General features: G+C 45.8%; 1 protein-coding gene across 8 annotated transcripts in view; it reads left to right on the forward strand.

Annotated features, from left to right (window-relative positions):
• The window catches only part of DOCK7 (dedicator of cytokinesis 7), a 95,121-nt gene that overhangs the window by 63,860 nt on the left and 15,117 nt on the right, over nucleotides 1-16,144 (forward strand). For 4 of the 8 annotated variants that reach the window (XM_021542714.3, XM_021542721.3, XM_021542749.3 and 1 more), the window contains 17 exons: nucleotides 121-216; nucleotides 313-453; nucleotides 571-684; nucleotides 1,739-1,909; nucleotides 2,608-2,747; nucleotides 6,176-6,345; nucleotides 7,152-7,306; nucleotides 7,917-8,099; nucleotides 8,524-8,659; nucleotides 9,689-9,785; nucleotides 10,240-10,257; nucleotides 12,048-12,144; nucleotides 12,932-13,066; nucleotides 13,686-13,838; nucleotides 14,306-14,464; nucleotides 14,793-14,893; nucleotides 15,636-15,828. In XM_021542714.3, the coding sequence (XP_021398389.2) occupies nucleotides 121-216; nucleotides 313-453; nucleotides 571-684; nucleotides 1,739-1,909; nucleotides 2,608-2,747; nucleotides 6,176-6,345; nucleotides 7,152-7,306; nucleotides 7,917-8,099; nucleotides 8,524-8,659; nucleotides 9,689-9,785; nucleotides 10,240-10,257; nucleotides 12,048-12,144; nucleotides 12,932-13,066; nucleotides 13,686-13,838; nucleotides 14,306-14,464; nucleotides 14,793-14,893; nucleotides 15,636-15,828 (2,259 nt within the window). The remainder of the gene's footprint in view (nucleotides 1-120; nucleotides 217-312; nucleotides 454-570; nucleotides 685-1,738; nucleotides 1,910-2,607; nucleotides 2,748-6,175; nucleotides 6,346-7,151; nucleotides 7,307-7,916; nucleotides 8,100-8,523; nucleotides 8,660-9,688; nucleotides 9,786-10,239; nucleotides 10,258-12,047; nucleotides 12,145-12,931; nucleotides 13,067-13,685; nucleotides 13,839-14,305; nucleotides 14,465-14,792; nucleotides 14,894-15,635; nucleotides 15,829-16,144) is intronic. The other 4 variants (XM_021542730.3, XM_021542739.3, XM_031505573.2 and 1 more) reach the window with 1 other exon arrangement.

Below are 16,144 nucleotides of genomic sequence, written 5' to 3' on the forward strand. Positions count from 1 at the left end.
ATTTAGTTTGCTTAACTCATTGTTTGCCATACTTGCCACGGACCGTGCTGACATTTCTCATGGGGGCTGTGTTGGGAGCTGCTCTGGAGGCTCGGGCTGACTCTGGGTTTGACTCTGTAGCTTTTCCACGAGGAGCTGGCCCTGCAGTGGGTTGTGTGCAGCGGGAGCGTGCGGGAGGCGGCCCTTCAGCAGGCCTGGTTCTTCTTCGAGCTGATGGTGAGCAAACACCTCCCTGATCTCTCCCAGCCCCTGCTTTCAAACAGAACCAGCAACAGCTGCAAGTGGCTCTGCTGTAATTTATATCCCCCATAGGTGAAGAGCATGGTGCATCATCTGTATTTTGCTGACAAACTGGATGCGGCGAGGAAGAATCGTTTCCCGGAGCGCTTCATGGATGACGTGTCTGCACTGGTCAGCACAATTGCTGGTGATATAGTCTCCCGCTTCCAGAAGGTGATGGCAAACAATTACACTGAGCCCAGCTCGGCCACCAGCCCTCCTGCCTCTTGTTTGCTTGAAAACACACTGTGTTCTTCATCTGCTTCCTGGTTTTCTCTTCCTTCTCTCCAGGACACGGAAATGGTGGAGCGGCTCAACACCAGTCTCGCGTTTTTCCTCAATGATTTGTTGTCCATCATGGACAGAGGATTTGTTTTTGCTCTTATTAAGACCTGCTACAAACAGGTGATTGCAGATAAACATTGTGGCTTAACTGAGCCGTGGCCGAGCCTGCTACTGTTAGATTTCTCTGGGCAGACAGTAAAATATGGACACAGTTCAGGTCTTCTTAGAGCAGGACATTCTCAGAGGTGATTTAGGGTTTACGCCTCTCTGATTACACTCTTAACTGTTAATTAGGAGTCACTCCCTGGAGTGAATGGACATGCAGCACGAAGGGAGAAATATTCCCTCTACTCACCACTTTCAGAGTAATTTAATCAAAAATTAGTGGGAGGTTCTGTGAGGGAGCTCAGACTGTGACACCCTGGATGATCATATTGATCAGTGAGCTCTTCTATCCTTTGGGGCATGTAGGGTGTCCTTCCCCATAAGGAGGGCACCTCATTTGAGTGTAACAGGGAAATCACCCTGAACCACAAACTTTTGTTTGACTACAAACATCCATTCTGACACTATGTACAGAGGAGATAAAGGATCAGTGAGAAGTGGGACTAAGCATGGACTCATTTTCCCTTTGGAGTCTAAAACATTTTCTGTAAGGGGCAGAAGAACAGCAAGAGCATTTAAGATTTTAAGCTGCCTGCTGTATATTACATATATTATGTGTCATTAATTATATTTTTATATATAAAAGATATAGGTATAAAAACCAACCTGCATCTTGGAGCTGTTAGTGCATCACACTGTGGTCCTCACAACTCCCTGCTGAAGTCAATAGGATGTGGGAATTAGAGAATCAAAGAATGGTTTGGGTTGGAAAGGACCTTAAATATCATCTTGTTCCAACCCCCAACAGTCTACAGTTCTTCATTTGTTATTTAATACAACTGGTGTGTAGATTTTGGATTGAGAGAAATGTCTAGGGTGTATGTGGCTCCTGCACATCAGGGACTGAATTTCTGGCACAAAAAAGTGCTGTGGACCTGGGTGTGACCATTTAATGACACCAAGCTTTCCAGTTCTTGCTTTGGGAGTGATTTTGGGTGGGCCAGGAGGGCTCACCTTGCAATTACACTCTTTTGGTGCTGACTGCAATGCTGTGGGCTGGATTTTCCAGGTGTCTTCAAAGGTGTATTCCTTAACAAATCCAAGCAACCTGGCATCTCTGAAGCTGGACTTCCTGCGCATCATTTGCAGCCATGAGCACTATGTCACCTTGAATTTACCCTGCAGCTTGCTCACACCACCTGCATCTCCATCACCATCTGTGTCTTCAGCCACTTCCCAGGTACTGAGAAATTTGGGAAATACAGGTTGGGCTTGGAGCTGAGAATGAAATCCTCTGAGGCAGTTGTATTATTGTACCTTCAATCCCCCTTGCTAATACTTTTGGAAGTGTTTAGTTAGAAATCAGTTTTTCCTGCCACAGAGGTTCTGATTTCTTTTGATCTTTTATTGTTGAGAAAAGAGTGCCCATATCCCTCTCCTGGTAGTGACCATACACTGTCCTTAGGGACCTGGTCCCCTCTTGTATTGGGCAAACACAAATAAGTCATAAAGGAAAATACTTTGTCCAGTTGCCCTTTTCTGGCAACACAAGGGATTTCTGAGCTCCCTGCAGCTTAGTCCTGGCCTGCTCAGAAAAAGTAATTTGAATTAGTGTGTCATTCAAGTGGAATAATTAGTTGCAAAATCACATGAACTAAATCAATCAAAGCCTTCTTCAACATGAATAAGAGCATCTTTTAACCAATCCACTTTTAAAGGTCATTTGGTTTAATTTTCCTAACGGGGAAGACAATAATAACAAACAGAATTAATGGAAGGGTTACTGAGCTGGGATGGAATTTAAGTGTAGATGTGCCTTGATACAAACAAAAAAGGGAAAAGGCATGAGGTTGTCTTTAATTCTGAAAACTGCTTCTTATGTATTTCCTAAGCTTTGACTTTGTTCATGATGCAGCTTCTGAAACTTGATTTTTTCAGAGTTCTGGGTTCTCCACCAATGTCCAAGACCAGAAGATTGCAAATATGTTTGAGTTGTCTGTGCCTTTCCGCCAGCAGCATTACCTGGCCGGGCTGGTGCTCACAGAACTGGCTGTCATTCTAGATCCTGATGCAGAAGGGTAAATCTTCACAGAGTTTTGTTTTTCAAAGAGCTTTCTGTAATTCCACGCAAATAGTGGATGCAAAGAAAGTCCTGGCATGGCCAGAATTTATATAAATTAGTAAGCTATGATATGAAAACAGTGATTTAAGAATCTTCTTTCTTCTTGCCCCTTCTGTTTCTTCCTTATCCCAGACTCTGTAAACCTGATTTCAATCACATTTTTCCAGTTGAGAAGAGGGAAAGACGTTCCTGCTGGAGCCCCCAGATGCCACAGGGGCACTTCTGGAGCTCTGAAAGGAAAATAGCTTTTCTCAAATGTAACAGGAAAATAATTTCCAACATTTAGGAAGCCTTTCTTGCTGGTAGTTTTAAATGTTACAGTATATTTTGCCTGTGGTTCTTCCAGCTCTTTTTAACTGTAAATTGTGCATTGATGAGGCCCCTGTGGGTTACACAAATAGACAAATAGAGTCAAGCATGCAGAGTTTGTCAGTGACTCGCCTGACTTGTGCAGCAAATAATTTTCTGCTGTAGTCCTGACATCCAGTCTGTTCCTTGTGTTATTTAGGGCTGTCTTCTGCCTTGCCTCTTTAAAATGGGTTGCAATGGAAATTATTGATTGCTTCCACAGTCCTGAGTTCTCTCACAGACATTTTTCTCAAGGTGGACTCAGAAATATCAGCCGAGTCAACAAATGCTGATGATTCATGGTTAATTCTGCCCCTTTGCCAAGAGGTCTCTGGAGTTAAACATTCATTCTGTTTCCTCTTGGAGAAAAAAGTGATGCCATAAACTGGAGTATTTCCCTGCATATATACATAACACACTGCAGTCCCATTTGTTTGGCCTGAAATGGAGAAAGCAGCAAATCTTTACCCATATGTGCTGTCTGCAGAAATCCTTTTTGTGCCAGAGGAGCATCCTGCTCACTGGTTAGAAATCAGGCCCTGTCTCTGACTCTGCCCTTGTTCTTCACAAACTTTCTGTTCTCCACCTGCCCACCAAGCCCTTTAGCCTGGCCCAGGATGGTAATTTCTGCAGAGAAGAGCTTGCTGGTGGCCACTGGGGACACAACTCCTCTCTCAAACCTTGTCTAGCCAGAAAAAGGCCCCTGGTGCCAGTTCAGCTCTGAAGATCATTTTGATACAAGTTCCTGAATTTGGAGGCAGATGTATACCTGTAAAACATTTACTTTTTTACTGTTTTCCAGAAAAACCTGGAGTTTCAGGTTTGTTGACTTCTCAAGCTCAAAATGCTCTGGTAGATCTTTCAGATAAAGTAAACCAAGTGTGTTCAGATCTTGTCTTCCCTTGCTGTGCAGACTTTTAACAGTCATACATGATCACCAGAAGAGAGTTCACACTTGCCTTCCATAAAATACTGTGGGCAGCACTGGAGGAAACTCAGAATTGTTCCCAGTTCATTATCCTGCAGCAGGAGTGGAAAGGGATGTTAATCTAGTTGCTATTGTGTTAAGAGACCTGCTTTAAGCCTTGATAGATAATCCAGAGCTTTAAATGTGTTCTGTCCTTGCTCTTTTTGCTCCATTAGCAGGATATGTTTAGTTTTAGCTCATTTTATAAGAACTATTTGGATTAAATTGGACAAGAGAAGGAGTCATCTCCTTTGTGCCCAGAGGTGTGTGTTGGATGCATCCCTCAGTGTGCCAGGGCACAGAGCAGCCCTGCAGAGCACCTGCAGCCTGAAAAACAGGACAAACAAAGCGTGCAGGGGAAGGGATCCAGCTGAGCGTGACAGTCCCAGCCGCTGGGTCCTGCCCAGTTGTCTCTGCAAACACTGCAGGGGTGCTCTGGCCATCACACACAACACCCACGCTGCCCATCTTGGCTGAGGGTGCAGGCCAGCAGTGAGAAAATCAGAATTCAGCCCTCAGATTTCAGTGCCAGAGTTGGTTTTGCACAAGTGTGGGTGGGTGTTGACAGAAATCCAGGCCAGGGCTGAGATAAGGGAGAGGAGGGAGGGAGGTGAGATTGATTCTCTGCCTTATCAGGCAGGAAGAGCAGAGGGCTGCATTTCCTCCTCTCCACCAGGGACTGATCCACCACAGTGCCCACCCAGCTCTGGGAAAGTGACAAAGAAATCCATGGATCCCTAGGTTGGAAATATGCAGCATTGCTTGGATGTTTTCCCTATCTGCAGTTTTATGGCCTGTGGGATAGTTTTCCTTGAATTTTTTTAAAACACCACTTAGGTGCCACTCCTTCAAAATAGTACAAAGACTTTTCTTTGTCCTTAATCTGAAGGAACCAGTCACTTAAATAAGCATTTCCTTCCTAGTTGTTAAGGCTCTCACTAATTACACAACAATTGTAGGAGTTCATTATGGCTTGATTAAAAGCCACAGAGAGGACCTGCAGCTCCAATAGCTGATGTCCTCCCTAGCTGTACTGTTGCCTTATATTCAACCTCAAACCCCCAAAAATCCAGTCAAAGCCTCTTTTTTTAACCAGAACTCACCTCTACTTTTCAGGTAAAGTGGATACTGCCTGAAATTCAGCACTTGTTTTAATACCTCAGGTCTGAACATTGCAGCTTATGTTTTGCTACTGCCTAATGTCTGAGCTTCCTTGGCTGCTTCATGCATGGGGTAAAGTGTCTTCTTGGCTGGTTTGCCTACAGAAGCAAATAGCTGCAGAGAGAGCCTGCTATTTGCTCTGGGAGAGTTTTGCCTCTGCGTGGTGGCTGAGGGGATTGAAAGGAGCAGAGTCCTTGAGAGATTCAGGGGAGTTTTTGTGTTTCAAGGAGGGTCACACGTGGTGCTCTATAGAAGGGCTCTGCCAGTGTTTGCATCTGAATAATGACAGAAGCCATTTTGGCTATTTTTCCTTCTATCCCTTCATGTCTTTGCCGCTTTTTATTCAGAATTATGGATGTGTAGTCTCCTGTTTTGGTTCAGTAATTGCATGGGGTAGGGTGGGAAGCTGAAGCAGAAGCTTCCTAGTAATTTGATTAAAGCAATGTTCTGGTTTAGGAGGGTTTGTCTTTGTGTAAATGGTGTTAAATAGCAACAAAAAAATAATACAATGAATAGTTTTACTAAACCCACTGTCCTCTCAAGTTTCTCTCCCTGTTTTCCAAATTCCCTACGTTTTTCTAAGAGTTTTCAGTCGATCCAATGCTTCAGCACAGCCGTAGCTGGGACTTTGGGGGTTTTTAATGGAATATATGAGAGTGTTCACGTTATACTGATTGTGCATTCCATGAGATATTTTTGCCCATTTTACAAGGCACAGTGAAAAACCAGCCAACCATCTGTAAAATCCATGGGAGATCAAAAAAACCCATGCAACGGCAGTTCGCACGAAGTTAAAAATAAAAAACGGGATTATTTTTTATTTTTCCTTTTTGAAGACCCTTAGTTAAAAAAGAGAGTTTGCTTTGAAGATATTAACTAATGTGCATGACCCAACTGTCTTTTAACAGTTTATTTGGATTGCATAAGAAGGTCATCAACATGGTACACAACCTGCTGTCCAGCCACGACTCGGACCCGCGGTACGCTGACCCCCAGGTAAAGGCCCGGGTGGCAATGCTGTATCTACCTCTGATCGGCGTGATCATGGAAACTGTGCCTCAGCTCTATGACTTCACAGGTATTTGATATTCTCTGCCTTGGCTGGCTGCTCACCAGACTTGGGTGTTTGTGTTATAAATTGAATTATGAACGCCTTTGCTCTCGGATGAGATTGTTTCTGAATTGCGATTTTGACATTTTTTGGTGTTTGTTTTCACTTGCAAAATGTGCCTTCAGTGCCTGTTAGCACTCAAGCATTTGACCACTTGTTGGCATGAAATAAAAAAAAGCAGTGCATTTTAGTTTACATCCCACTGGCTGATGTAAATGCAGAGCCACCTTCCATCTATGTCTCTGATCTGCTTAAAAAGTCACCCCTCACACTGTACCAGAGTCCCTAAATCCAAAGGAATAAGCAGAGTTCCTAATTCCAAAGGATAAGCAGAATTCCTCTTCTTCCTCCTGTCACGTGCTCCATCAGCAGTTCATTTTCAGGGGTGCTTTGCAAAGTGTCCCAAAGAGCAGCAGAGGTTATTTCAAATTGGGGCAAGGAGTCCAGTCAGGAATAGTTTGGAATTTACAGTTTTCCTCTACATCCTCTGAGTTTCATGACACAGTAAAGCTGCAAGAAGGGATTTGGAGTATTCAAAGGGTCAAAAGGTCTGTTGTTAGAAAGGTTTCAGGTACTGAGGTTGTGAGGTTGCATTTGGGAATTCCTTTCTTTGCTTTCATGGCCTCAAATCATTGTCCTGTTCTTTGCAGGACCCCTTGAGTGTGATGATTTTCAGTTTGCATTCCCAGCTCAGTGAGACCAGCACTGTGGATGGAGTCTGGAGGGTGAAGCCTTGATTTGGGGCTTGACTAAAGTCGTGTATTTTTCTGCAGAGAGTCACAACCAGCGGGGGAGGCCGAGCTGTGTTGCTGTGGATGATTACGAGAGCGAGGGTGGCAGCATGATCAACCAGACAGTGGCCATGGCCATTGCAGGGACTTCTGTCCCCCAGCTCACCAGGCCCAGCAGTTTCCTACTCCCTTCTTCGGTACAAATCTCTCTCTCCCCATTTCCTGACCCTCAGTCTGTGTCAACCAGCAAATACTCAGCAGGTTCTGTGGGGGTCCACATCAGTTTGTAGCTGGGTGTGCAGAGGGGCAACAAGGGGACAAACCATGTTTGTATGTTGCTGTGTGTGTATCAGAGGGGCATAAGAAAATGCCAAGGAAGGATAGGAACCAACAAACCTCATAAAGTGGGAGAATTCTCTTTCCTGATAAAGATTCTTCTGTTCTGAAACAATCTTACAAAAGATCTGTGAAGTGCAGTAGTCACTATGAGCTTTAAATCCTAAGAACAAATTTTACCCCAGGTAATTCCCACCTGGCTGAGGACAAGGAGAGGCCATTTTCTCTGTTCTCTGCACAGAGAGGGAATCCTGATTCTGCTGGCAGGCAGAGCCTCCCATTTCGGCCTTGTCCTGCCTTTACTCCAGGACCATAACCCCATTTTGCTGGGATTTAGGTTCACTCTCAGTGAGACACTGATAGATGCATGAGATAACATGCAGCCCCTCTGCTTAACCCCTAAGCCGCTGAGGTTTTTACAGTTACCTCAAGGGAAGAAACTCACTCTTTGGTGACTGGAATGTGTTTCAGAGTGGCAGGCAGCACTCCACCTTCTCAACAGAGTCCAGCCGCAGCCTCCTCATCTGCCTGCTGTGGGTGCTGAAGAACGCGGACGAGAGCGTCCTGCAGAAGTGGTTCACTGACCTGTCAGTGCTGCAGCTCAACCGCCTGCTGGACCTGCTCTATCTCTGTGTCTCCTGCTTTGAGTACAAGGTACTGCCAAGCTGGAACCCCCTGGGGTCCCTCCTGGGCCCTGCTGAGGACTTTTATGCTCCCATCCTTTACACGACTGCAGAAAGGCATTTCCTGCTCTCTCCAAAGTATTTCCTGTATTCACAATCCCAGGGCCAGGCTTTTCCCATGTTTACTTCCCAGCCATGTGAGTGTCTGTGCTTTGTTCCACTTCTCAAGCAGTTTGTGCTGCTTGCCCCTTATCTGGGAACTGCTGCAGTGCCACTTTGAAAAGAGAGTTTTCTATAGCGATGCTGGAATTTGATTTGATTTGGTTTTATCTACCTACCAGCTTAATCTGTGTTCCTTTCTTACTGCATGTCTTCAGATATTTTTAGTTGTTAACTCTTAGCAAATATCCCCAATTGAAAGAATCTTCCCTCATGGTTTTGTTTGGAATTTGCAGGGCAAGAAAGTGTTTGAAAGAATGAACAGTCTGACATTTAAGAAGTCAAAAGACATGAGAGCCAAACTTGAAGAAGCAATTTTGGGCAGCATAGGAGCAAGACAGGAAATGGTCCGAAGAAGTAGAGGACAGCTGGGTAAGTAAAGGAGTCCTCTGTGCCATCCCCTTTTTACCAAAAGCTGCTCCTCCCATCCCTAGCAATTATTTGCACCCATCTGTGGTGTGGGATACAAAGAGTCCCTTAGGAAAGTTGTTTGCAGCATCCTTCCCTGGCTCTGCAAAATCTCTACACCTCTGCTAAATTGCAGACACTTTATGTGCTACTTGATTGTCTTTTTAAGTGAGATCACATCTCATTTATGGGGTGTTCTTGCCTTAGCTTTTTTTCAGTGTAGCATCTTCTACAGTGTCCTGTTCAAGGATCAGAGAGGAAAACAAACTACCTGATCTTGCTCTGAAAATGCCTGGGTGTTGAGTTGTGTTTTTCACCTGGGTGTTTCTGCTGACTTAAGGAGCCTTGAAGTAGCTGTAGTTGGGCTAACAGGCACCTTCTGGTGATTTCTACTGTTTGTAAAACACAGTAATTTTTAGGAGCACTCAACATTCAAAGGGTGCCCCAGGGGTTAGGACAAGAATCAGAGCTGTGGTTTTGTCTCCTCTGCCACATGCGCCTGTACTTGTGGGCTAAGGTGGAAAATAGTTTAGAGCCATAATTAAGGAATCACTTCAGAGATAGGAACCTTGATTTTTTTCTTAATGTGGCCAGATTACTTTTATTACTTGAAATTTCCCTGCCCTCCCAGCAATGAGAATAAAAGATTGTCAGGTGGGAAAGGGGGGTGGCACCACTCTGAGAACATTCCTGGGTGCCAGTCGAGGACAGCAGTGTTGGCATGCTGAGGGTTGGCACACTCAGGCTCCTTGTGCAGTCCAAGAGAGGGACTCCTCTCACCAGTGAGTGTCTCAGCTGCCTCTCTGCATCTTGTGCCACTCAGCAGTGACAGAATTAGGGCCATGTAACCATCCTGGGTGAGTGCCACAGAGCCTCAGGCTCTAGAAAATCATCTTTGTTGCCACCTGCCACTTGTGAGCAGATCTGGAGCTGCTGCTCGTGCAGCTGAAGTGAGCATCAGCTGACTGCTGTTGTTTTGTTGTTACCCTGCAGAGAGGAGCCCTTCTGGGAGTGCCTTTGGAAGTCAAGAGAATCTGAGGTGGAGAAAGGATATGACTCACTGGCGGCAGAACACAGAGAAGCTTGACAAGTAACTCTGCCTTATTCTTCTGCTCTACCCCTGTGCCAGGCCTGTGAGAGCAGGGTCCCCCTCCCCACAGAAGGTCACTGCCAGCAGCTACTCAGCCCTTGTGCCAGCAGCTTTGAGCCCTCAGATGCACAGGGCTAACATTGCAAAAAACAAAAAAGCAAATAGTTTTACTCCTACACTGCCCTCCCAACTCTTTGCCTTTCTGCTGTCCCTTGCTTCCTTAGACTCCCAAAACAGATTTAAAGAGATTTATACAATCCATTACTGTCTTAAAACCCTGCCCTAAGCTGTAATGTAGAGGAAAGATCCATTAAGAGTTTCCACAGATAGCATTTGTATCTCATGTCATATTTCCTTTATTCCATAAGAGCATTCTGGAGTTCTCAAAGCTCGCTTTCCTTTCCTGTCCTAATCCATCACTTTGATTGTTTTTCCACATGTGCTGTGCTTTTAGAAGCCACAAACCAGCCAGGTACTGTAGCATTGGTGTGCAGTTCTTATAAATTGCTATTTTGTACATCTGCAGACTCAATCATCACAGCATTGTTTGTGATGCTTGGCAGAACTTCTCAGTGTGTGTGTGCAACTGACTGGAATGAGCTCTTTTGGCTTATTACACCCATTTCCTTGAAAATTCCCTCTCTTGGTGTGGTTTAATCCAGAGGGCTCAGGAGTTGTGTTTGGGCTTTGCTGTGCACGTTTTCTGTCTCTTCGAATTGCAACCTGCAGTCTCCATCCTCTCAGCAAAAGAATTGTTCCTTACCCTAGGGAAGCAACCTCAGCCCAGGTGAAGTTCTGAAGAAACTGAAGAATGGGGTCCTCAGACCCAGATGGAGATCAGGCCAGATTTTATCCTTGCAGACATTGACTCCTCCTGGAGTAGAAAGCAATTCTTCACAGCCTTTAGTTGTTTTGTCCCACACAAAAAATGTAATTTCTCCTTATGACAAGTAATGGCTTTTTGTCCAAGGCTCCAGTCCTGTTGAGTCATTGGGAAAGCCAAATGACCAGGGTATTTCACCCTGAAGTGATGTAGATATAAATTCCAGAATCACACCAGCTTAGAATTTGGCCTGAAAGACTCAGCAGTTCACTGCCAACACTGGGTCTGAGTCCTGTCCTTCCCAGAAGGACCTCAAGTACACATTTAACAGCTCTGGAATTCCTTGATGGTCAAAGGATGGTGTCTTACCTCACAAAATGAGCTGCTTAGATAAAACTGCTTTCTAACCCCTGCTTGCTGTGACTGGGTCTGCTGTGTCCTGTGTGTGTAGGTAGAGCCTGGCCCTTTGAAACCCCATAAACAAGACTTCTCACTCCAAGGGCTGTGCAGAGCTTGCAGCTGCTGTCTTTTTATGCAGATGGTATTACTTTATGTGTGGCCAGGTCCCAAAACTTCCAGTCCTGGAGATGTTGGAGGTGTGAGCCAGCTCCCAGAGCATGTGGAGTGTGGCAGGGAAGGGCTGCTGCAATACAGCTCCAAGAGACAGATAGTTTCTCCCTCTTTCTGTGTGTTTTTCTGGGATTTGGCCTGGCATGAGTCTGTCAGAGATAGCACCTATGGTAGGGCAGGCCAGGGCTGGGTTCTTTGAGTACACCCTGGATCTCTGCCCAGTGCAGCTGGTGCCACTGGAAGGGGCTGGTTGTGCTGAATTCCTGGAGCCACAAGTGTGAGTGGGTGTCTGGACTTTGCAAGGCTTTCCAGGAAAGTGAGTGCCTGGCATGGAACAGCAAAAACCTTGTCCTTCAGCTGAGAGAGGAAGTTGTGCTTCAAGGATTGCATGCAGTGTAGCTTGGAGAGATAAGATTGCAGCCTGGCAGGCTGCACTGTGCTGCTCCCAGTGGGAGTGCAGGTTCCCAGCTCGTGTAGCACCACCGTGTGTCCACAGCATAAAGCCACATGTCCTGTTCCTGGTTGTGCTGTCGCATGCCTAACGATGCTGCTGAGCCACTTTGGGCTTGGACTGGGCTTCTAAACTGTTGTTGTGTTCCTGGGAGAGTAGTGAAGTGTCAGAGAGCAGTGTGAGCTCTCCAAGCATGATGAACATGAAGCCTCTGTAAGTCTGTAATTGTAAAAAAATGAGATTTCCTTCCTGTCCTCTCAGGGGGTGCATTGAAATATCTTTGTGGTGTTGTCCAGTGATAAATATACAAACTGTAACTGGGAGTTTCCTGCTTGTGAGAGAACATTTTTGACTGGAAAATATGTAGGTCCGTTCCTTAATCAGGAAGTAATTTTACTTCTTTGTTTTCCCTGATCAGGTCAAGGGCAGAGATAGAGCACGAAGCACTCATCGATGGGAATCTTGCAACAGAAGCCAACCTGATAATTTTGGATACTCTAGAGATAGTTGTACAGGTGAGGCTGATAAGAAAATGGAGATGTAATGGCATTACAGTCACCTGGCCAGGCAGCACTTTGTTAAACAAAACTGCCTCAGTGCTGAGGAAACTGTTCAGCTGCAGCAGGAAGGGGGTGATGCCTCTCCAAATCCCAGCCTGAAACAATCTGGTTTTACATACCAATACCTTCCTTCAGTCTTGAAATTGAGAATTTGAAGGTTCTCCCTTTGTTATGGGAAAGAAAGTCTCCAAATCTTGCCCTATCCCAAGCAGTTCCTCCAGTTCTTCCCAAACCTGCCTTAAATCACTGAGTTCCAGTGATTCCTGAACCTGTACTCACTTTGTCCCCTGATTCTGTACAGATGAACCTGGGCACAGACTGGGAGCAGCCAGGACCATGCTTCCCAAATCCACCTCTGATCTGCAGAGAGACCCAGAAATCCCAGGGATTTAATTTGTGCCTGAATAACCCTGCTAGAGCCCAGCTGTGGGCTTTCCCTCTAGCAGAACAATTTCCCCAAAAGTCAGAGCCTCACTGAGGACAAAGAATCCCCAATTCCACCTGATTTATCCAAGGATCAGGTGTTCCTCACCTGGGGGTAGCCTCAGAACGGGGCTGTTTGTCAGGCCCAGCTAAGTGGGTAATTTCCTCATGCAAAGGGCTTTTGGTCTAAGCTACTTGCTCTCTCCCACATGGACAGGAACACAGGAGGTTCATTTTTCTCATGGAGTCTTGCTTTCCCATTTTTCTCTTGGAGTCTTGGTTTCCCATTTTCTCATGGAGTCTTGGTGTCCCTTTGCAGACCGTGTCCGTGACGGAGTCCAAGGAGAGCATCCTCGGCGGGGTGCTCAAAGTGCTGCTGCACAGCATGGCCTGCAACCAAAGTGCCCTTTACCTCCAGCACTGCTTTGCCACACAGAGAGCTTTGGTCTCAAAGGTGAATCCCCTGTGGGGGCAGAAATCCACCCTGAGCAGCACTGAGGGAGGAAGGTGCTGTTTCTTCCTTTGGATGGGGTCACCTCCCCAAGAAATTACTATTTTGGGCAGTATGAATTTTCAGCCTGGCCTGGTTTTCATGAGCAGTACCTGCATTTCTGCATTGTGGGCTTGGCTGTGCCAAAAAGTGCAGCTCACACACCCTGGATGGCATGTGGGTTCCTGCTGGTTGGCACTGAGTAGGAAGAGGCACCTGCTCAGTGGGGAGCTCAAAGCACAGGTGGGGTTCAAGCTGGACAAATCTCACTTTAAATGGATTTGTTTTCCAGTTTCTGTAGATGTACAGGGAGAAGCTCAAAGTTGTAAGCCTCAGATTTTGGGAGTATTGTAAATCAGTGTGAGGGTGTAGATGTAGGAGCAAGTTGGAGGGGGAGGTAAAATGAGTTGCCTTCCAGTGCTGCCAGTTTTGCCTTACTATACAGTGGTTGAAATGAGCATCATTCCCTTCAAAAGAGAGAGGTTGGGCTCCCTCTCATTGCAGTGCACCCTCACTGCTGCCTGTTTGTCTGAGTGCTCATTCCTGCCTGTCCCAGCACATTTCCTCCCCTGCTGTTTTCCAGTTCCCTGAGCTGCTGTTTGAGGAGGAGACAGAGCAGTGTGCAGACCTGTGCCTGAGGCTCCTGAGGCACTGCAGCAGCAGCGTCAACACCATCAGGTCCCACGCCAGTGCCTCCCTGTACCTCCTCATGAGGCAGAACTTCGAGATCGGCAACGTGAGTCCTGCTGCTCTTCATGGCTTATTGCAGATAATGGGATTGGGGGCTGCTGCCTTTGGGTACAGCCCCCACAGAGCTGGGGGACACCCTGGTCCTGGGCCAGGGGCTCTGGGGGGATTGACAGCAAAGATGATGGGATTCCAGATTTTAAGTCTTGACCAAAGCAAAACCAACAGACATAAAGGATGTTTTATGAGAGCATCATTCTGTTCAGGGTGTGTGAGAGGGGATCAGGTGCAAGCAGACAGCATTAATATTTTTGCAGAACCTTTATCTGAAACTAAATAAGCATCAGATTATGACATCTGACAGCACCAGGTTTATTCTAATCATTGCTCTGAGACAGCCTTTCTTGCAAAACTTCAGTTTTCATTATCAAGTCAGGAGGAGAGTGCCATGACCAAAGCACTGATTTTGCACTGACTCCTGGCTGCTGGAATACCATAATAACATCTGTATTGCAGAATTTTGCCAGAGTGAAGATGCAGGTGACCATGTCCCTCTCATCCCTGGTGGGGACATCCCAGAACTTCAATGAAGAATTTCTGCGGCGTTCCCTCAAGACTATTCTGACATATGCTGAAGAGGATCTGGAACTTAGGGAGACAACATTTCCTGACCAGGTAAAAGACATAAACCACAAGACATTTAATATGCAATTCATTAACAGGCTATGCCTAAACCTCCATCCAGAACTGGAATTTACATACATTCCCTGGAAAAGGTTTGGGTTTTAGTTTTTTTTAGTCATCTAACATAAAACCCAGGTCTTTGATTAGTTCTGACAAGATTTTGGTTTTTTTAGTCATCTAATCACATAGAACTCGTGTCTTTGATTAGTTCTGACAAGATGCAAACACACAAAGATTCAGAGTGACCATATTCCTCACATAACAATGTATAGCTCAGTTTTCCCATTGCCAGTTCTTTACAACAGCTTATTTTTCCCAGGTCCAGGATTTAGTGTTCAACCTCCATATGATCCTGTCAGACACAGTTAAAATGAAGGAGCACCAGGAAGATCCAGAAATGCTGATTGACCTGATGTACAGGTAGAGTTGGCACTGTAGGGACAGGAGATATCAGTGCTGCACGTGGGTTTGGGCTCAGATGCTGCACATTTGGGCACCTACAGGACTTGATTTTGGAGCAGTTTTGGGTCTCACTGCTCACAGACCAACATAGGCCTGTCTGTTGTGTTTGATTGTGGTGCTGAGAGGTTTTGTTAGGCATTTAAGCAGCTTATCTTGGATAAAAGCAGTTTTCATTCCCCAGCCATCCCTGGAAATCTCATCTTCCACCTGAGTAGAGAACTCTCTCTGCTTGCTTCAGGGTAAACTTGGGGGTCTTCCAGCACCTGCTTGCCCAAAAGGCTTTTTGGTGGTACATACAATGGTGTCCATATGCAAGAGATATTCCAGAGCCAAGTTAAGCCCCCAAGTGCCAGATTTCATATTGCTGTCTGCACAAATGGCCCCGAAGACTTCTCAGTGGTGAGCAGAGGTTTTGTTGTAGGGAGCCAGGCGGGTGTGCTCCGATTGTGCCACACCTTTGGATTTCCACCAGTCTCAGTGAAACATGGGCTTTGGTCAGGAGCTTCAGCATCACCCACTGCTCACCCACCACATGGGTCACTTCCCAGCTCGACAGCTTCTTGTCTCAGGGATTTCCACACAGCACCAAGGGGGGTTGATGTTTAAGCAGAAGTGACTGACTACAGTGTGAAAAAACCGTGCTGAAGGGCTAGTTCAGCAGGAAAGGACATGGAATCACAGAGGTTTTCTCTCCCTTTAGGATTGCCAAGGGCTACCAGAATTCCCCCGACCTGAGGCTGACGTGGCTGCAGAACATGGCAGGGAAACATTCTGAGAGGAGTAACCACGCCGAGTCTGCCCAATGCCTGGTGCACTCTGCAGCCCTGGTGGCAGAGTACCTGAGCATGCTGGAGGACAGGAAATACCTCCCTGTGGGCTGTGTGACATTCCAGGTGGGCATCATCCTCTCCAAGGGATGCTGAGCTACAAAGTGTTTCCATGTGCTGGGAGTTCTGTGCATACATCCTCAAACCGTGCTCACTGTTTGTTGCATGAACGAAATACTGCTCTGTGAGAAATGTGTATTTTATTCAGATGCTCTACAAAAATATGTGTACTTTTTATATACAATACAAAAATGGCAATATTTTACATATATACTCTACAAAAATAGATATATTTTTATATGAACTACAAAAATGGCAATATTTTACATATATACTCTATAAAAATAGAAAGCCGTATTTTATGTGTATGCTCCACAAAAAC

The sequence above is a fragment of the Lonchura striata genome, chromosome 9, assembly GCF_046129695.1.
Source record: "Lonchura striata isolate bLonStr1 chromosome 9, bLonStr1.mat, whole genome shotgun sequence".
Taxonomy (NCBI): domain Eukaryota; kingdom Metazoa; phylum Chordata; class Aves; order Passeriformes; family Estrildidae; genus Lonchura; species Lonchura striata.